The 19057-nt window shown below is 53.8% G+C and overlaps 3 protein-coding genes and 1 long non-coding RNA gene across 6 annotated transcripts in view; 2 read left to right on the top strand and 2 right to left on the bottom strand.

The window, feature by feature from the left end:
- Positions 1-487, bottom strand: part of RRAD (RRAD, Ras related glycolysis inhibitor and calcium channel regulator) — a 3485-nt gene extending 2998 nt beyond the window's left edge. Inside the window, exons 1-2 of one of the 2 annotated variants that reach the window (XM_029925844.1) lie at positions 382-487; positions 94-158 (exon numbers count right to left, since the gene is read on the bottom strand). In XM_029925844.1, the coding sequence (XP_029781704.1) occupies positions 94-143 (50 nt within the window). In that variant the 5' untranslated portion in view covers positions 144-158; positions 382-487. The remainder of the gene's footprint in view (positions 1-93; positions 159-381) is intronic. The other variant, XM_029925845.1, reaches the window with a different exon arrangement.
- A 1548-nt stretch (positions 488-2035) lies between these two features.
- On the top strand, positions 2036-4997 carry LOC115280771. The gene is made up of 3 exons (XR_003903917.1): positions 2036-2121; positions 3968-4080; positions 4769-4997. It is a non-coding gene; the product is annotated as an uncharacterized LOC115280771 (long non-coding RNA).
- CIAO2B (cytosolic iron-sulfur assembly component 2B) lies at positions 4849-6774 on the bottom strand. Its single transcript, XM_029925846.1, has 5 exons — positions 6633-6774; positions 6399-6478; positions 6031-6156; positions 5555-5600; positions 4849-5059 (listed from the first exon to the last, which is right to left on the bottom strand). Exons 1-5 carry the CDS (start codon positions 6772-6774, stop codon positions 4962-4964), a joined length of 492 nt encoding a protein of 163 aa, XP_029781706.1. The 3' UTR covers positions 4849-4961.
- A 1152-nt stretch (positions 6775-7926) lies between these two features.
- On the top strand, positions 7927-18234 carry CES2 (carboxylesterase 2). Of its 2 annotated transcripts, XM_029925281.1 has the most exons (12): positions 7928-8122; positions 11804-12008; positions 12899-13040; positions 13846-13979; positions 14060-14318; positions 14712-14810; positions 15074-15214; positions 15332-15412; positions 15667-15811; positions 16242-16379; positions 16889-16955; positions 17398-18234. In XM_029925281.1, the coding sequence occupies exons 1-12, from the start codon at positions 8047-8049 to the stop codon at positions 17582-17584; spliced, it is 1674 nt and encodes a 557-aa protein (XP_029781141.1). In that variant the 5' UTR covers positions 7928-8046; the 3' UTR covers positions 17585-18234. The 2 variants fall into 2 exon arrangements, with proteins under 2 accessions (XP_029781142.1, XP_029781141.1); XM_029925282.1 differs by lacking the exon at positions 15074-15214 and having other exon boundaries at positions 7927-8122.
- Positions 18235-19057: the final 823 nt, after the last annotated feature.

The raw sequence follows: 19057 nt of genomic DNA, 5'->3' as shown, positions 1-19057 counted from the left end.
TGCAGGTCCCGCTCGTCCACCGGCATGCTTCGGCGGTGCAGCGGGGGCGCCGGGCCCCAGGGTGTGCTGCCTCGACGGCGCTCGCGCTCCCGGCCCCCGCCGCGGCTCCCGCCAGCTCCGCTGCCGCCGCCATTCAGAGTCATCGCGCCCGACGCCGTCTGGGGAACGGGAGTGGGGGCCGCAGGGTAAGCCGCGGTGCCCAGGGTGTGGGAAGCCGGACCCCGGGCGCGCCTGCCCTATCCCAGCTCAGGAGTAGGACGACGCTCAAACCGAGGACCAGCCTCAGTCCCCTCTCGGCCGGGAAGGTCCTGGCGCCCGGACTCGTCCATTCGCGCCCCGGACGGTAAGACCACCCGCACCCTGCTACCCCAGGACACTCACCCACCCGCACACGGACACGGTCAGAACTAGGTTCCAGACCCGGATACAGTCCACTCGCAGACCGTGGCTCGCAGACCGTGGCTCAGAGACCCGACGCTACCGCTGCCTCCTCTGACTGCTCTGGGCCGCGGGCTCCAGAGCGGCCTATTTAAGCGTCTGCCCGCCCCCGCCCCCGCCCCCGCGCTCGCCCAAGTCCCCGCGGCTGCGGGGGCTGACGTGTCGTCCCCTCCCCCTCGGGGGAATCCCCCACCCCCTCCCAGGACCTCGCACCAACCGAGACCCCGCCCCACCAGACCTGGCAGACAAAGCCTGGGTCTGAGCCTCTGTGGCGGAAGGCCCTTCTTCTGGGAAGGAGGCAAAAGGAAGGGGAGTAAGTTGAGTGGTGCGGGGGGGGGGGGGGGGGGGGGGGGGGGGGGGGGATTGGAGTTTTTGGAGTTGAGGATACCATCGTGGGTGGGGTCAAGGGGGAAAACCGGAAAGGCCAACTGTGCCAACTCCCCTCTGGGGAAAAATTAGTTCTGGCCCTTTAACAGCGAATTCTCCCCTTGGTCTCCCCCAGCCCTGGCCTGTTGCCCAAGCAAGCTGACCAATACGGGCTGGACAGACGTGACCCTTCTCTGTTCAGGACACCCACTTCCCACCCACCCATATCTGAACTAAAATACAAGGGTCCTAAATCTGGACTTCTGGTCTTAGCACCAAGTCCTCCCTACTCCCCCTCCCTACCCTGTGGAGCTTAAGGTTCTACAGGATGAGCGTGCCCTTCAGGGTGTGAGCTAGTGTCCCCACGTGAGCCCCTGGGGGCACCTGGAGAGCTGTTTGGGGGAAGGAGTCAAGGAAGGGAGGTGCTCTGGCAGAGTGTTGCAGGTAGAGGTGCATACTTGATTTCTGGAGGGGAGGAATACAAGCCAGAGAAGGTAAAGGATGAACTCAGCAGCACCTAACCTCCCAGCACCCTCCAGACAGCTGCCAGCAGCTCTGCTAAAAATACCTGCCCCAGGCTCTTCTGCTCCAGGCCGTTCAGCTCCTGGGATGGAGGTGGCCCAAAGTTGAGGAAATCCTAGCAGACAGGTGTCAGATGGCAGCAGGAGTAGATAGGGGTAGGACTGGACCAGAGTCAGGGCTGGATCCAGCCACTTTTAAGTCTTCGATGTCTCTCTCTTTCCCTCTAGCCCCCTAGGGGCCTACTGTTCAGGGCATATGACAGGGCCTGGAAGTTCAAACTCACATGTAGGAGGGGCAAGGGGTAGAGTACCCTTGGGGCAGGGCTGGGGCTGGGGAGTTGGGTGGAATTAGCCACCACTGCCCAGAGCTCACCCCCTCCTTAGACCTAGGGTGGGTGCCAGGGCACAGAAGGGAGGAGATGTCATGGGGAAGCTTGGGTTCTAGATCTGGCTCTGCCTCCAGACTCCTGGGTCTTGCCTCCTCTCCCAGCCTCAGAGTCATCAGCTATAAAATGATCTGTTCCCCCCTTACTTATGTCTAGGGTGTGTGAGTTTGGGGGCAGGCAGGCTATGAGGTACTTTGTGACAGGGATCTGCTATCATACTCTAACGTTTGATTGTAATGAGTGTAGCAAGGGTGGGGGCACCCATTCAGGGCTCAGGTAACATCATGAATGGATGAATCCTAGTGGGCTGTTGTAGGTTGCCATGGACACCTGGATGGGGTTCTCTGGCTGCTGCATCAGTTTCCTTGGCAACGTATGAGAGGGCCTTGGAGTGAGGAGGGCCTGGCTAAGTAAGTATGAGAGGGTTTGTGCAGGACCCTCTGATCTTGATGTCCCCAAAATAGGCACGGGCTAGACCGAGGGGTGGCCTGTCCACTTGTGTCCTTCCTATGGCCCTGGGGTCTGCGAGGGCTCAGCAACTTCATACTGGCTCTGGATTCCTGGATGAGGTCCAGTGGCAAAAGGGTGTTGTGGTTTGAACCTCCTGTCAGGATGCAGGTCTCAAGAGCCAGCAAAACACTTCCCATCAGGACTGGATGGCCATTCCTACCCACTTCACATATGACCTTGCCACCGAAAATAACCCCTGAATGTCCAGCAGAGGGTAGGTTTGTGGGGTAGCTGTGACCCTTCCCAGCAGGGAGCCATACAAGGAGTTAGGGCTGGGTTTCCCCTCAAGTAATCTGAACTCTTGACTTCAGCAGTGTTTTTTCATTGGCAAGGGAACTGCATCCACATTAGGCCAGTCAGGCCCCAAGCATTCCCCAGCAGGCCTGACAAACCACAAGCCTTGGTATGGCCAGGGGCCCCAGGAGCCAAGAGTAGGACATGACTTTGAGCCAACCCCACTCCCACTTCCTGGTCCTCCCAGCTCTCTGGGCCAAGTTTGGCTTCCCAGAAGGAGCAAACTGACTCTGGAACACACCTAGGACAGCTCAGCCTTCAAATCTCAGCTGTCACTTTCGAGGTATTTCACCTCTGCCCATTTACCTTGGGTGAGCCTCAGCTTCCTACCGTGTAGAACAGGGATAAGGTCTTCATGGGGGTTGTTATAAGATATAAATGACACGAAATGCAGAAGTAAAGTGGTTGGCCTATGTCTGGCATAGTCATATCTCAATAAGAACCATCCTTGTGTGGACAGGACACGTTGAGTGCATCCATGGCCCTCTTCTGCTTGTTCTTTCCTGCTTCTGTTCTGTCCGAAACAGTGGTCTTCCCAGGAAAGGGGCAATGCAGATATTCTTCCCCTCTCCCCCATATTCACTTTCCCTCTGTGGGACCCTACACCTTTCCGCCTCCCTCCAGTAGCAAAAGGTTGCAAAGGTAACTTGGCTGGGTTTCAGTATCCCTAGCCCTCCTCACACAACAGCCCCCATGTCCCAGTTCCTTTGTTCTAAGGCTCAATTCATTCATTCATCCCGTGGACCTGTACTAATTACTTACTGTGTGTCAGGCCCTTTGCTGTGCGCATGACAATAAGCACAAACTGACATAGCTGGGCATGTTCATACATGTCATCTAATCCCTGGGTCAATCTCACCAGTTATGATTTGTTCCCAAGCCTGAGAAGTCACAGCCCAGAAATAGCAGAGCCAGACACACCTGACGGAGGGCTTCAGAGACCTAAAACTCCACCCCTATCTCATACCCATGTACAACAGCTGGAGTTCCAGAAAGTTGCCTGGGCACTAGCCCAGGATTCACAGATGGTGTCCCTGCAGGCAGCCAGGGGCCACGCACAGATGAGTCAAGACTGACAAAGGGACTATCTATTATGCCAGCTGTGACATAAGCAGCTTGATGTCCCTTACCCACCGTGGTCTGGCTGCCAGGAAGGCCAGCTGAATGACTCAGTGACACTCACCTCCCCAATGACTTCCCACCCCCAAGTTGAACACAGACACCACAGACACCTTAGACAGATTGGGGTTGTCAGTACAGAGGTATGCACATGGTAAAACCTACATCTGGGTACAGGTGGTTGGGGACACTCATGCCCTGGGTCTGAGGGGCCCTGACTGGTCACCATGCCTTTCTGGAGTGCTGAGGTTCTTTATCCATGGAAAGGGGCGGGAGGTACAGTGCCTGGAAAATTACCTGAAATGGGTGTAGATCCATTTTAAATCTCCACAGAGCAATTCCAAGTGATTGTCACAACGATGCCCACGTTACACATGAAAAAACCAGGCAACACGGGCTGATGACTTCACCTCTCTAAGCATGAGCAGTCAGATCTTGGTTACTAGGTAATGAAGTCACTCTTTCCTGGAGAATTGGGGGCTGGGGGCATGGGGGGCAGGCACAGGCCCTTCCATTCAGGCAACAGTACCCCCTGCTAATTGAGCAGTACCTGCTAAACTGCTTGGGTTCCTCTTTACTCCCTGGCTGAGGTCTTGGGGAGTAAATAATTTATTTCAGAAGCTTGTTTCCTCACCTGTGAAATAGGGATAATAAAGGGTAGCAACTGCCACACAGGGCTGGATGGAGGATTGACGGACTAGGTAGTATATGCAAAGCCCTCAGCCAATGCCCACTCTCAGGTCAGGCTCAATGTTGTCAGTAGACCCTCAGCAGATTTTTGAAGAGGCTCTGGAAGTCTCTACCCACAATCACACCTGAGCTTTTGCAGGATGAAGTGGCCAGGGCAAGGCTTCTTAATATCCCTACTTATCCCCAGAGAAAGAAACTGGTCTCTTGGGGTGCCTGGGTGGCTCAATCAGTTAAGCATCCAACTTTGGCTCAGGTCATGATCTCACGGTGTGAGAGTTGGAGCCCCACATCAGGCTCTGTGCTGACAGCTCACAGCCTGGAGCTTGCTTCAGATTCTGTGTGTCTCTCTCGGCCCCTCCCCTGCCTCAAAAATAAACATTAAAAAAATTTTTTTTGTTTTAATTTTTTTTCATGAATTGCATCTCATCAACCCCGCCTGTATAGGAACTCACTCAAGATCACCATCTCCTCTCACACCCTGAAGGACTGCATCAAGATGAAAGAATCTGAGACACAATGGGAAATGAATATAAATTAAGGATTTATTACAAAATGCAAAATGTTAGTTTCTTACTGTCAGTGATTCAAGAAAACAAGGCCATAAGCCCTGCGTGTTGCTGGGGGCAAAAAGCCAGGTTCAGGAGCGGGCTGACAGGCACTGGTTCACAACCTCCAGCAGGTGGGTATTCTCTAGGGCGGCTGCCACCCGTTCCTTATCCGCAAGCTGCTTGTTCACTGGGTAGGAAGGAATCAAGAAGGAGGATCAAAGCCAGGCTCTTCCCAGCCTGCCAGCCAACCCCACTTCTAAGCCTTTGTGTGTGTGTATGTGTGTGTATATATATATATATATATATATATATATATATACACACACACCAATCTACTGTTACCTCCTTCCCAGGCCCCTAAGCTTTGACCAAGCTACCCAAACCACTGGAGCCCAGATCTATCCTACCCTACTGGGATCCCTTCCACTGGGCTGCTCATGTCTGTGGCCTCATGTACTATAAAGTCTGACACACCCTGGTCCTGTGTACTTAGGAAAGAGAAAGGACAGGGATGGAAGACCATGGTAAGCACAGAAGACGTAAGTCAGGCCAGCTTCACTCTAAGTTGCCATCTCCAATGAGGAGTCACTCGCCCAGTCCCCCTCCTTCCATGTTGCCCTACAACCCACCATGGCAAGGAGGAAGCCACAGGGCCAATGGCTCAGCATCAGCGCACACTTACCTGCATGCTCCGAGGCATGGGTCCCTGGTGTAATGTGCACGTCCATCTGGAAGGGAGACAGGTGGGTGTCTACTCCCTTGTCCCCTCTCCCCCATATCCCACCCTCCACCGATCCTTTGTCCTAATCATGCCTGTGGACTCTGGACCTTCCATTATGTCCCAAACCCACCCACAGCCACTCCATCATCTCTATCCAAAGAACTGGCTGACTGCTGTTGATTTAAAGGTTGCCTGTGCCCATCCCTGCTCCAAATCTATCTACAGCTCCCTACTTCCCTTCCTATCACGCTCACTACTTTTCTGCACTTTCCAGCTCAGGCCTTTATACTTGTTGTCCCATGCAAGTGGAAAGGCTCCTCCAGTTTCATCTCTGCTAGCTGGGATCCTTGCTGGCCTCACTCTGATGTCCATGTTTATGCTCTTCTCAGTAGCAGAAGCTCACCTCTGTCCCACCCTGGGCCTCAGTTCCAATTTACCTTGAAACGCTGGGGAAGAGATCGAAGAAGCTTGACTTTGATGGACAGGCCAATAAGGGTGGCCATGCTGCAGTGCGGAATGGTGGGTGTGAAGGCCACAGCCACCGTGCTTTCGGGGTCACTCACCTGGTTGAGGGAATGAGATCTCAGGATAAGGCCCTTCCTCCTTCTTAGTGTGCTGCTTCAAGCAAGTCGTCTAACTTCTACAAGCCTCAGTTTCCTCATCCATACAATGGGCACAGCAATCCCCCCTCACAAAATCCTCTGTGGAGTCCGTGAGCTGAGAGAACGCCAGCTTCCTGATGCCCAGCTGAGCTTTTCTGACTCCCCCGAACAACCTGCCCCCTCAGACGCTGGGAACGACTCACCTGAACCCGGACTTGCTCTACTACATTCAATTCTTCGAGGGTCAGTGGATGCTCCGGGTCATTGATGGAGCGAATCAGATGTGGCAAGTGAAGGAAAAGGATCTCTGCGCCTTGACCCACTCAGAACCCTGCGCCGGGAACGCCTGGCCCTGACACAGCTCTACCAACTACGGGACATCATCAGCTCCCTCCCAGGCCCCCGCGAACGCGCCCGCGCGCAGCCGCGGCGGATATCGAAGATCTCGCGCGCGTCGATGCTGTCTGGAACCTGCTCGTCCTCCTCGCCCGCGGTCACCGGCCGCTCCCCAGAGCGCTCATAGATAAGGGGGTTAGCGTTCTCCAAAAGGCCGCCTCCCACCCCGCCGCCACCCACCATCGCGAAACCGCTGCCGGCCGCAGTAGACGTGCACTTCCGCTCTTACGGGAGCACATCCGGGGAACGGCTTGGGGGCGTGGCGTGGCGACGGGGTGGCTGGAGGGACACGCAACACCAGCCTTACTAGACCTGGGGTTTGGGGGGAGCTGTGGCTGTCGTTCCCTCTGTACACTAACCTGGGAAAATGCAGACGCTTCAGCAAATAAACAGAGGAGCCACTCAAGCGTTGCTGGCCGTTCGAGCCCGTAGGGTGCTGGACGGCGGAGGCACGGCTGGCTCTCGGGGACACTAAAGACCGGCCCGGACTATCTTCAGGCACCGTTTCCTCCAGGAAATCTGCCTTTCGGGCTGGGCAGGCACTCCCGTACCAAATGCCCTCTACGCTGGCACTGTGTATTGCGTTTCGGAACCTCATTCCAGCTAGGGCCCGTTAGTGACCTGCCGAGTCCCCAGCAAGGGGACACATCTGCATCCTCATTCCAGCTAGGGCTCGTTAGTGACCTGCCGAGTCCCCAGCACGGGGACTAGCAGGTGCTCTTTGAATGTTTGTCAAATAGATAAATGACCTTGAGCTCCATCTTGGCGGGTCAGGGAGCCGTGGGATTGATTTGCGGTTGTCCTTAAGATAATGCCTCAATCGTGTGTGCACTTCAAAAGGCAGGTTCTGACTGAATAGGGAGGAAGCCCACGGAGAACCTCAGATCAGGGACAATAGGGCATGAGGGACCTTGAGATGGACCCAGAAACTGAGTCCTGAAAGCAAGGAGGAGCTTTTCAGCATGTGCAGTCACACCTCCCTGCCTTTCCTCTTGCCATTCCCTTCACCCTAAACAAAGGTCGTTCCCATATCTCCATCTGTGGGAATCCTGAACATGCACCTCCTCGAGAAAGCTCTCCTGGGTTCACCAACCGCAGCTTATTACTCTCACTCTCTAGTACCCTTGTCGGGCCTATGACTATAAGAACAGTGAATGCAGTGACTCCAGGTTTAAGCACAGGGTTATTGGTATCATGGGGGTATTGTGGAGGATGCCCAAGAAGGACTGGGCTGAGGGAAAGTGGCCATGCCAGTGCCTGCCTGTCACTGGTTCTTGCCAGTTGGGTCAGACTCTCCCGCCAGACCCACCTTTCCCTTCCCAGCTTGCCCCGCCTACTCCCAGCCCAGGCCAAACTCTACGCCTTGTGCAAGACACTAACGGAACTGCGGAACTGCAGCTGGATAGTCCTCTGGGCTGTCTTTGGGTGAAAACAGCCGTTTGCTGTGTGTAGACCATGCGAGTGGACCTACTTCGCGAGCGGCTCAGCGCCGTGGTCTGTGCGCTCCTGCTTTTCCTCTTCCTGGGCCAGGGTGAGGCTCCCTTGACAGGCGGCAAGGGATGAGGGTCGGACCTCCCAGATTCTGCAGAATCAGGACGGGAGGCTTCAGGAGGGAAGGTCCCAGAGAGGTGGAACAGGTGGAGAACCACAGACCGAATGCTGGAACAAATGCTTGGAAACCCTAAGGGTGGGCCCCCAGAAGCACAGAGAGAGTCCGGGCTGTCTGAGGTTACACGATACTGTGGGGCAAAGCAGGGCCAGGAGCTCTGAGCAATGCCTGGTGAGGCAGGCAGGGGTGGGGGTGGGGGCGTAATTTGGGACGTTTCTTTCTTAATGTTTGTGGTGGAGCTGGCGCTGCCCCCGAAAAATAGCAATGATTACATTCCTGACGCTGTTTGGCTTTAAGTGTTGGGCACTTTGTAAGATTTAATAGATGGAGGCAGAGGCGAGAGGAAAGAGAGAGATCAAGTTATGGAGCCAAGAGAGCCTTTATTGGAGTCTGCAATTCCTGGGCGAGGTTCCGTGACTCTGGAGTGGGGAGTCAGGGGAGTTGGGCCTGGTATGGGAGAGCAAGGTGTTTTATGGGTGCAAGAGTTCCGGGTTTGATCTCAGGTGGGCAAATAGCCAAGTAAGGGCATCTTTGGACTGTGGCAGGATACAATTGGCTGTTCACTTCGGTGGGGTGAGGGATGCTGGAATTCCATGGTGAGGCATTCCAGTTTGAGACATTCCAGATCGGAGAGTGGGGGTCCCCGGTCCCTGGCGGTGCCTGGAACTATTATCTGACCCGCAGTAAAATGGCCACTGGTGCTTTTCAAATGGTGCGGGTCATTCCAGGTTTGCAGGTGGGGGTTGTCAGTGCTCGCAGCTCTCTCCACAGCAAAGCGGCCGCTCAGTCGCCCTCCCATGGCAACTCTTACACCCTTGGCCAGAAAAGCATCCTGGCCCCACTGAAGGCCCCTCCAAAGGGGCCCCAGTCAAGGTTACTGGCTCTTGGGGAATCTGGCTCTACAAACTCAAGCCCCCTCCTCTGCATCCTGAAGCCTGTCAAAGAGGCTGTCTTCTCCTCTTTGCCCCATGCACCGATCTGGAGTGAGGGCACCTCTTGGCCTCCAGAGGACAGGTGATTGCATTTTGTGTCAGCTTTGGGTTCTACTGGCTGCTGCCAGAAGTTTAGGCTATTCTGGCATCATGCCTGGGGCCTCTGCAGCTCCTGTGCTCCCTCTGGCCCGTGTGACCCTCTCACCCAAAATGGCCCCACCTATGAGAGAGGTCTATGCTCCCCCTTCTCAGACATCCACATTAACCCTTCCCCGTGCCCCACCCCACTTCACCCTTACCAGCCGCTCACCAGGCTCTTAGAGGTCACCAAGACCTTCCAGCAGGATGATTTGCTAGACTTGCTGACACCTCCCTTTAAAAATGTTAATATTTTGGGGGCGCCTGGGTGGCTCAGTCGGTTAAGCATCCGACTTCAGCTCAGGTCATGATCTCATGGTTCATGGGTTCGAGCCCTGTGTCGGGCTCTGGGCTGACAGCTCAGAGCCTGGAGCCTACTTCAGATTCTGTGTCTCCTTCTCTCTCTGCCCCTCCCCTACTCACTCTCTGTCTCTGTCTCTCAAAATAAAATAAAGACATAAAAAATATTTTTTAAATGTTAATATTTTGGATTGGACCCACTTTCAAAAAGAAATAACAGACAAGACATAAAAAGGCACAGGTGATATGTCTGACCCTTTCCTTCCCATCCCATCCTGGTTCCTTCAAGGTCCCCAGGGCTTTTTACACACTGCTCAGGAGTTTGCTGAAGAATGGATGTATGCATGCATTCTTGGTTTTCACATAAATGGTCACACACTCCCTCGCTTTCTGGCACCCAGCTTTTCCACTTCCTGACACAGGGGATGAGCTCCCTATACCTGTACGTGGTAGAACTTCCTCATACGGTTTCATGGAAAGGCTTCTCTTCAAGGATCCTTGATAAAACTGGCCTCTGATCAGGGACGTTTCAACGTCACAGCCTTTGCTATAATAACCTTCAGGCGTTGGAAGCCAGTGGCCCCAGTGAATGACATGGACAGATAGCTCACCTGGCAAAGAACTGTGTGTAGGCAGCATGTTACTGGGGAGAGGAGTGGAACTTTGTGTTGGAAAAACATTGCTCAATTGTCCTTGGTGGAACCTGTGAGTGCTGACTCAGGCCTTATCCACAGGATGTGGCATCAAGCATACTGATCCATGTTGATGTGATAGGTGCTCTGGGCAGGGTGTAGGCAGGCAGGCTGGGAAGGGGAAGGTGGGTCTGGTGGGAGAGCCTGACTGAACATGCAAAAACCAGTGACAGACAGGCTCTGGTATGGCCACTTCCCCTTGGACCAGGCCCCCTTTCACTCTTTGATAAGGGTGTGGGGAGCTCAAGAGTGGAAGCAATAAGCTGTGATTGGGGAATTCAGGGAAACTTCCTTGAGGAGGTGCATGATCAGGATTCCTACACATGGAGAAATGGGAACGACCTTTGTTCAGGGTGAAAGGAAGGGCATGAGTAAAGGCAGGGAGGTGTGACTGCCCATCCTGAAAAGCTCCTTGCTTTCAGGACCCAGTTTCTGGGTCTACCTTCAAGGCCCCTCATCCCCTGTTGTCTCTGATCTGTAGGTGGTACAGATCCCTGGGGTTGTTTCGGGAGGTTTGTTCTTTTCTTTTTATTATACAACTAGGCTCAGTCTGGCCATATTCTGCAGAAGCAGAAGCAGAACCTGCAGTCGGGGAAGCTCCAGGGAGTCAGGAGCCAATGAAGTTAACACCGGGAGAATGGGAAGCTTGACTGGATACCTCCCTGCACCCCAAGGTCAGGGGGCTGCCTTCAGCCATACAGCATCAAAGGCTTCCAGTCTATGGTGGAATAAGATAACAAATCTGCTGTATCCATGATCTACCTTCAACAATTATTAAGACCTGAGCAACCTGGTTTTGTCTAGACTACCACCTCTCCTTTTATTTTCTTCAAATAAGAAGCAAATCCCAGATATTATATCATGTGGAGAGAGAGAGGGAGAGAGAGAGAGAGAGAGAGAGAAAGAGAGAGAGAGAGAGAGAGAGAGAGAGAGAGGGAGAGGGAGAGAACAAGCAGGGGAGGGGCAGAGAGAGAGGAGGACAGAGGATTTGAAGCAGGCTCTGTGCTGACAGCAGGAAGCCCAACGCAGGGCTTGATCTCACAAACTGATATCATGATCTGAGCCGAAGTCGAACACTTAACTGACTGAGCCACCCAGGTGCCCCTGTATGAGGGATGCTTTCTTTATGTCATTTCTTGCCACCTAGAGCATGAGATCCCTAAGCACAGGAGCCTTGAGTGTCCAACTGTCACAGTTCTACTGCCTCATATGACCCACATGGCTGGCAGAAAGGACACTCTCACCCCTTATGTGACCATTTGCTTGAAGCTCCTGGAGCTAAACCATAGTGCCAAGTTCCAAGAAGCCTCACTGAGTGTGGTAGAAAAGGCTGGGGCCAGACCCAGCAAGGACAGTGGGGGTGGAGATGGGCAGGAGTGAGGGGGGAGGGTAGACACACAAAGGTTAAAGGTAGGAAATTTGTAAAGCAAGTGTTTGTAGATTAGAGATGGCTGAAGACAGGAAGGAGATGGCAACCTCAATAGCCTGGGAGGGCAACTAATTGGTAGACTCAACTCTGATGTCCCCTTCTCTGTTCACAGCCCAGGACTCTGCCAGCCCCATCCGGACCACACACACGGGGCAGGTGCGGGGGAGCCTCGTCCACGTGAAAGGCATGGATGTGGGAGTCCACACCTTTCTAGGAATTCCCTTTGCTAAGCCGCCTCTAGGGCCACTGCGATTTGCACCCCCTGAACCCCCTGAATCTTGGAGTGGTGTAAAGGATGTGACCTCCCACCCAGCTGTGTAAGCAGGGAGTCCAAGGAACTCCAGTCCCTGGGGTGGGGGGTACTCTGGGCCAGGTCGCAGTTCTCATTTCATCTAAGCCTCCACAGCCAGTCTCCACTCTGAGTTTGACGGATCCCCACCTGCATTTTTTCCATGAGCGTGTTTTGGAAGGACAAAGTAACTTTCCCAGGCTCAGGGGTCGGCACTTTAAAGGGCATTAGCTCCAAGTGCTAAAGGGATGAGCAGAGATACAGATCTGCCTAGGTCCTGGTTATGTCAAGTGTTCTCTGCCACCAGGGAAGGTGTCTCTGGGAGAGGTTGCCTTGGCTCCCTGAACCCTGTAGGAACCCCTGACTCCCGCAGCAGATACTGTAGATCCCTGAGGAGTGGAGGACCCCCACTGCAGTTCCTGGGCCAGTGACAGGGCCAGCTGCCGTTGGCCAAAGGGCATATGTATGTTCTTGCAACTGGAAACCATGTGGGACTGATGAGGTTCCCTGACAGTGTGACTTGAGATGAGGGATGTCCCACTGCTCTTCTAGTGAGGAATTAATATCCATTCATGCAGGCAGCACACGTGTGTGAGCTACTCCTCTGTTCCTGGCCTGAGTAGAGGAAGACAGTGGTAATTGTCAACATATGCAACCCATGGCTCTCACAGAGATCCCCAAAAGTCAAGATGTCCCAGCCTCAGGAGGATTGGTATCCAAGACTCTTATAACCTTGAGGCCTCTCTGGAAGACTGGCTCAATCACAGCTTCCCCAGAGCCTGGGGCCTGTATCTTGGTGCAGAGGGGATTTAGGGCAGGACCATGTGTGATCAAGTTCTCGGGGGGAGTGGGACTGAGGGAGGCGGGGGTCAAATCTGGGCCCAGGATCTGGTTTTGACCATAATATGACCCCACTAGGTGTCTGCAGAACGTCACTATCTCAAAAGTAACGGTTCTGAAACTGCTGAATATGACCTTGCCTTTCACCTCCATGTCTGAAGACTGCTTGTACCTCAATATTTACACACCAGTCCATGCCAGGGAAGGCTCCAATCTGCCGGTGAGTGCCAGGCTCCAGCCGGCTGGGGTGTGGGAGGACATTTCTTTGGGCAAGAAGATTAGAAAGAATAAGATCAGACTGGGCCCTGTTGCAGTGTGGACCCTGTTAAGAAGCCTCCCACTAGTGGGTCCAAGGGATTGCTTCTTACCCAGCATGAGGGGCTGACCCTTGGGCTTGGGGTCATAGAACCCTGACTGCTCCTGGAAGTCAGAAGCTGTGGCCCTGGGCTGGACCCAAGACTCACCCAACCAACTCATGCCAAGGAGACCCACTCAGGTGCTATATCTACTGGGCCTATGAGAATGGAGAAACTTTTTTTGTTTATTTATTTGTGAGAGAGAGAGAGAATTGGAGAGAGAGGGAAAGAGAGAATCCCAAACAGGCTCTGCACTGTCAATGCAGAGCCCAATGTGGGGCTTGAACCCACAAACTGCAAAATCATGTCCTGAGTCGAAATCAAGAGTCAGGCACTTAACTGACGAAGCCACCCAGGCACCCTGAGAGAATGCACATTAACCTTTAGTTAATGTGCATGTGGAATGATGCCCCTTTTCTTTCCACATCAGAGAGAGTTCTGGGAGAAACGGAGCCAGGGGAGAGGTCCCCAAAGTATCGGAGGCCCAGTTTTGGTGATAGAAATTGGGTCACCTTCAGCTCAGGTCATGAAGATGCCACCCTGTCCTGCCTGAGTTCTATCTATGTGGTTAGGCAGACAGAGCCAAAGAGGTGGTTAGTCTAGGCAGCAGCCCCAGTGGGGCTTGGGTTGGCTGGAAGCCACACGGTGTCTGTGCTTTAATTTCCCCAGGTGCTGGTGTGGATCCATGGGGGTGGGCTGGTGATGGGCATGGCTTCCATGTATGATGGCTCTGCACTGGCAGCCTTTGAGGACGTGGTAGTGGTCATTATCCAGTACCGCCTGGGTGTACTGGGCTTCTTCAGGTGAGACTGGGGTTGGGCAGGGCAATGCCGGCTGAATGAAGCCAGGACAACCCCATGATCCCTGTCCCTGCCACTCTCAGCACTGGAGACAAGCATGCAACTGGCAACTGGGGCTACCTGGATCAAGTGGCTGCACTACATTGGGTCCAGCAAAATATTGCCTATTTTGGAGGAGACCCTGGCCGTGTCACCATTTTTGGCGAGTCTGCAGGTGGCACAAGTGTGTCCTCCCATGTCGTGTCCCCCATGTCCAAAGGACTCTTCCACGGTGCCATCATGGAGAGTGGTGTGGCCCTGTTGCCTAGCCTCATTGCTAACTCATCTGATGTGGTCTCCATGGTGAGTACCCCCAACTGTGGGAAGCTGCCTCATCTTTTATCTCTCAGCCTCTGTTACTCTGTTAAATGAGGACAACAAGGACTGCCCTGCCATCAGAGCACCTGGGAAACCACCACCTTTCGGGGATTGCTGAGGGGCTCGGGGATCAGCATCCACCAACCTCTGCCATCGCAGAGGCTGAGCATGTTCTATGGTTCTCAGAACTGCTGCCCTAGGGGCCCCTTCATGGGCAGGACCATCTAAGCAGGTGGGCTGGCCCTTCTGGCAAAGACCTCTGAATCCACACATAATACCTGTGAGATTTGTGGTGCACCCGCCCCAAGCTGGGACCTGGGGCAAATCATTCTCCCTTGCCTGGAAGCATGAGCCAGCCCCTGCCTGGTCTCCTTACAGATGGTGGCCAACATGTCTGCCTGTGGCCAGACTGACTCAGAGGCACTGGTGGACTGCCTGCGGGACAAGAGTGAAGAGGAGATTCTGGCCATTAATGAGGTTAGGCTGAGTGGATGCATGCATAGAGGAAAAGGACTGACAGATGTGGGGAGCACATCCTTTACATTCTTTGGGCAAGTTATTCCATCTCCACACATTGGTGTCCTCACAGCCTTGAGCGGGAAGTTGAAGCCAGGCCATGTTAAGCCAGCTTTAGGACCTCCTGGAGAGGGGGGATATGGGTGTTTCAGATGAACTGTGAAGGGGTGAATGGGACTCAGAAGGCATAAGAAAATGGGACTTGATTTTGTGGGCCCTCTCAGCACTTCAGGATCATCCCTGGCATGGTGGACGGGATCTTCCTGCCCAGGCACCCCCAGGAGCTGCTGGCCTCCGCCGACTTTCAACCTGTCCCCAGCATCATTGGTGTCAACAACGATGAATACGGTTGGCTCATCCCCTCGGTGAGGCTCAGCCCCAGGCTCCCAGGTGCCAGGAGCCCTTTGGGGTGCAGGGCTCTGGGCTTCATAGCTCTATCTAGGCCCATCCTACCCTTAACTTAAGATTCCCCCACTACGCAGGCCATAAACATCTTTGACACCCAGAAGGAAATGGACAGAGAGACTGTGAAGGCTGTTCTGCAGAAAATATCATCAATGTTGGTGAGGCTTCTGGGGTTCTGCTCCAATGAAAAGGGACTTTACTCCTGTCTGGAGGCAGGGGAGATCTATCCCCAAGATATTGTGTCCATACATTGTCTCCCATGAGCAAAAGGAGGGGTCCCCATGGCGTTAGGCCCCTTCCTTCCATTCCATGTACTACCTACCCCAGGATCGGTCTCCCCAACCCAGACCCTGCTGCCTCTCTGCTGCCACCAGCCTGCCTAAACTGACTATTTCTGATCCACCTGGGGTAGGTGTTGTCTCCTGAGTCTGTTGACCTATTGATGGAGGAGTACATAGGGGACAGTGCGGACCCACATACCCTCCAGGTCCAGTTCCATGAGATGATGGGAGACTATATGTTCGTGATCCCTGCACTCCAAGTAGCCAATTTTCAGCGTGAGTACATCTGTAACTAAGGCCAGACAAGTAAGAGGGAACCTTGGAGCCGTAGGTCCCTGGCAAGGTCTGTTGGTGTACAGGTCCCAACCCATGTCTATTAATTGGACCCCTTGGTGCCAGGCACGTGATGTCCCTTGTTTCAGTAAATCCTCATGGCTAATCTAACAGACATTTTCCCCATTTTACTGATGAGGAAACTGAGGTTCAGTGACCTTCAGTGACTTACCTAAAACCACACACAGTTTGAACAAAGGTCATGATTTGAACCCAGGTCCTTTCCACTGCTCTTGCTCTAGTCAACGGCTCCCTCACCCCATAGTTCAGATTCCAACCAACATTGGATCTAGCTATCTTGTCACCATGGGTAATGCAGGACTGCCCCAGGGAAGGGCCAGCCATATCATGGCCTGTCCACCCCACCCCCTAGGTGTGCATGCCCCCGTCTACTTCTATGAGTTCCAGCATCGGCCCAGCTTCTTCAAGGACATCAAGCCGCCCCACGTGAGGGCAGACCATGGTGATGAGATAGTCTTTGTCTTCGGAACTGCCTTTCAGAGAGGCTACGGTGAGTGTTCCTGGGCAGGGTCTCTCAGAGACTCCCCATTCTCAGAATGCGGGCCTTGGCTGGGTCCCTGAGTGAGGGGGATAGCCCTCACTGTAGAGAGGAGAGAGAGGATGGAATCAGGCCCCTAAGATATTACAGTTAGAAAGGCTGAGCTAAAATTGGAATCCAAGACTCTTCAGGCTGGGGCCTTGTCTCCCTCCACCTCTCCCCACCTCAACCATGAATGCCTGGCATGGGTGCAGAGTAGGGTGTTTGAAAGGCATATTCATTTCTTAAATGATTTTGCAGTGTTGGAAGAAGGGAGCCTTCAAGGACAAAGATGAGCCTAGTTTGGGGGGGGAGAGGGCCTGGCTCCCAGGGGCTATAAGGGGAGTGGGCAGTGAGCCAGGCTTTGGGAGGGCAGAGTTGCAGCCAGGGAAACGCTGTACTCAGGCTGGCGAGTGAGGTGGGGGCTGGACTGGGGTTGGTGCTCACTTGGACCCTTGTCCTCTTGCTCGCTATACTTGAAGTCACTGAAGAAGAAGAGCTGTTTAGCAGGAAGATGATGAAGTACTGGGCTAACTTCGCTCGAAATGGGTGAGATGTCACATCCCACCTCAACCTCTAGGGGCCGTGGGGACTTGAATCCATTCATGGTCCCCCTTTATTGTTGTGCCTTATTAGCTTACAGGTATCCTTAATTGCATGGTGGTTCCTTCCCTAGCTCCAGGACCCACACAAACAGGGAGGGGCCTTATGAGTGCTGAGCACTCAGTCCATCTCCAGGTGATGGGGAAGAGAGGGTGACAGTGCCCTGTTACCCACAGAGCTGCCCTCTAATGGGAAGGGAAAAAACAGCCCAGGTTGCCCTGCCCCCTGGTGGAGCTGACACTCTAGTGGGAGGTAGTTTTTTTCCTAAGTATAGAAATGTCCCCCTGTCTGTTTAGTGCCTTGCCTGACTCCAGTTGGGGTGCCGGGTCTGGGCTCAGCAGGGCTCAGAGCGACTCTCCCCTGCCCTGCTGGGAGGGCATGTCTACAGGAACCCCAATGGCAAGGGTCTGCCCCACTGGCCCATGTTCGACCAGGAAGAGCAATACTTGCAGTTGAATTTGCAGCCTGTGGTGGGCCGAGCCCTGAAGGCCCACAGGCTCCAGTTCTGGACGAAGACCCTACCCCAGAAGATACAGGAGCTAATGGAGGCAGAGGAGAAGCACACAGAGCTGTAACTCCCTGTGTCTGGGGGTCTGGGGGTGAAAGGATGCTCTTGAGTGCAGGTGGGGGTCTGCCGGATATGCCCCCACACACCCCTGAGGAGCTAGTAGTTTCTTCCTTCATTCACATAGCCATTCATGCATGCTTCCAGCCAGCCCACCTGCAAACATTTATTAAGGGCCTACTGTGTAGTGTTACTTGCCAAGCCCCCCACCGTGTACATTCTCTCATGTTAGACACACTCAGTGAATCCCCCCATAAAGTCGTGAATGGGCAAACCCCAATGGAAGTGCACACCCTACTGAGCCTGGGGCCCCACCCCCTCTTCCTCACCTCTACCCCATCCCTACCCTCCCTCTCCTCTTCCTTTGAAGGAGGATGCTCTGGGAAATGTTACCCACACCTGGCTCTCAACATGCCCCACATGCTCTCCTATCTGTAGGTAGTCAGTAGAAAATCTGGATGCCAGGAGCCTAGAGGCTCTGAGATCTTGACCACCCAGGCTTTTCCTGAGAATATAAAAGTCCCTGTCCCCAGCCATTGTCCCATAGACTAAATGTCATCTATCACTGACATTTACACACAACACTCAGGGCGCCTGGGTGGCTCAGTTGGTTAAGCGTCTGACTGGCTGAGGTCATGACCTCACAGTTTGTGGGTTTGAGCCCTGCATCGGGCTCTGTGCTGACAGCTCAGAGCCTGGAGCCTGCTTCAAATTCTGACTGCCTCTCTCTCTGTCCCTCTGCAGCTTCACGCTCTGTCTCTCTCTGTCTTAAAAATAAATAAACATTTAAACACAACACTCGCCCACTCACTTACTTATCAGTGGCCCACAGAAGTGACCAACTCCGTTTTTTGTAAGAAGAAGGCCTGAGCTTGTCCATGGGCCCCCGGAGCCTGGGCCAGCTGTGCAGTGTGCAGGAGAAGCGGGCGGGTCCTCCAGCCACCTGCCTACCCAAATTTGCCTTTATTCTCAGTGGTGCTGTGAAAAGCCCCCAACTCACTCTGAGCATCCCCATGATTATTTTTCCTGCTTACCCCATCGCTTTACCTAAACTTTTCTTCCCCCCACCTTACCCACCCCTGAAAGAGACCCTGTATTATATAGTGTTTGATCTCAGCGTGCAAAGATACCGAATTATGTTCACTCCGACTCTTTGTCCCACCAAAGCACATTTTCTCTGTCACTAAGAGGCTGTATCCCTCTTCTCCTGGGCCTGGGAGTCCTGCTATGCCCCTACCTCTGACCAACTTACCCTCTCCGCACACTGGATTTTCCAGGAGGGAAGTCCCCCTTCTCTCCCTCCACTACATTTAAACCCAGCCATAGAGCCTCCTGAAATGGGGCCTGAAGCATTTAGAGTGGCCACCGGATGATAGACAAGGGTAACCTTAAGCCTGGGCTGTCTTCAACTAGGGAGAGGGAATGAGCTTTCCTTTTGGTGAATGCTGACTGCTGCATAATGCTTCTCTTGCATCCTGAGCAC

This window comes from Suricata suricatta, chromosome 16 (genome assembly GCF_006229205.1).
Source record: "Suricata suricatta isolate VVHF042 chromosome 16, meerkat_22Aug2017_6uvM2_HiC, whole genome shotgun sequence".
Taxonomy (NCBI): domain Eukaryota; kingdom Metazoa; phylum Chordata; class Mammalia; order Carnivora; family Herpestidae; genus Suricata; species Suricata suricatta.
Note: the sequence above shows the minus strand (reverse complement) of the source record. Positions and strands in the feature narration are given on the sequence as shown.

Bases quoted from the DNA above. Each gene is read 5' to 3' on its own strand.
- CIAO2B (XM_029925846.1), bottom strand. From the start codon at position 6,774: ATGGTGGGTGGCGGCGGGGTGGGAGGCGGCCTTTTGGAGAACGCTAAC. The intron at 6,479-6,632 runs ATATCCGCCGCG...TTCACTTGCCAC, and splicing joins CGACGCGCGCGAGATCTTCG to ATCTGATTCGCTCCATCAAT. The intron at 5,601-6,030 runs GTAAATTGGAAC...TCTCCCTTCCAG, and splicing joins CTCTTCCCCAGCGTTTCAAG to ATGGACGTGCACATTACACC.
- CES2 (XM_029925281.1), top strand. From the start codon at position 8,047: ATGCGAGTGGACCTACTTCGCGAGCGGCTCAGCGCCGTGGTCTGTGCG. The intron at 15,215-15,331 runs GTGAGGCTCAGC...CCCACTACGCAG, and splicing joins ACGGTTGGCTCATCCCCTCG to GCCATAAACATCTTTGACAC. The intron at 16,380-16,888 runs GTGAGTGTTCCT...CTATACTTGAAG, and splicing joins TGCCTTTCAGAGAGGCTACG to TCACTGAAGAAGAAGAGCTG.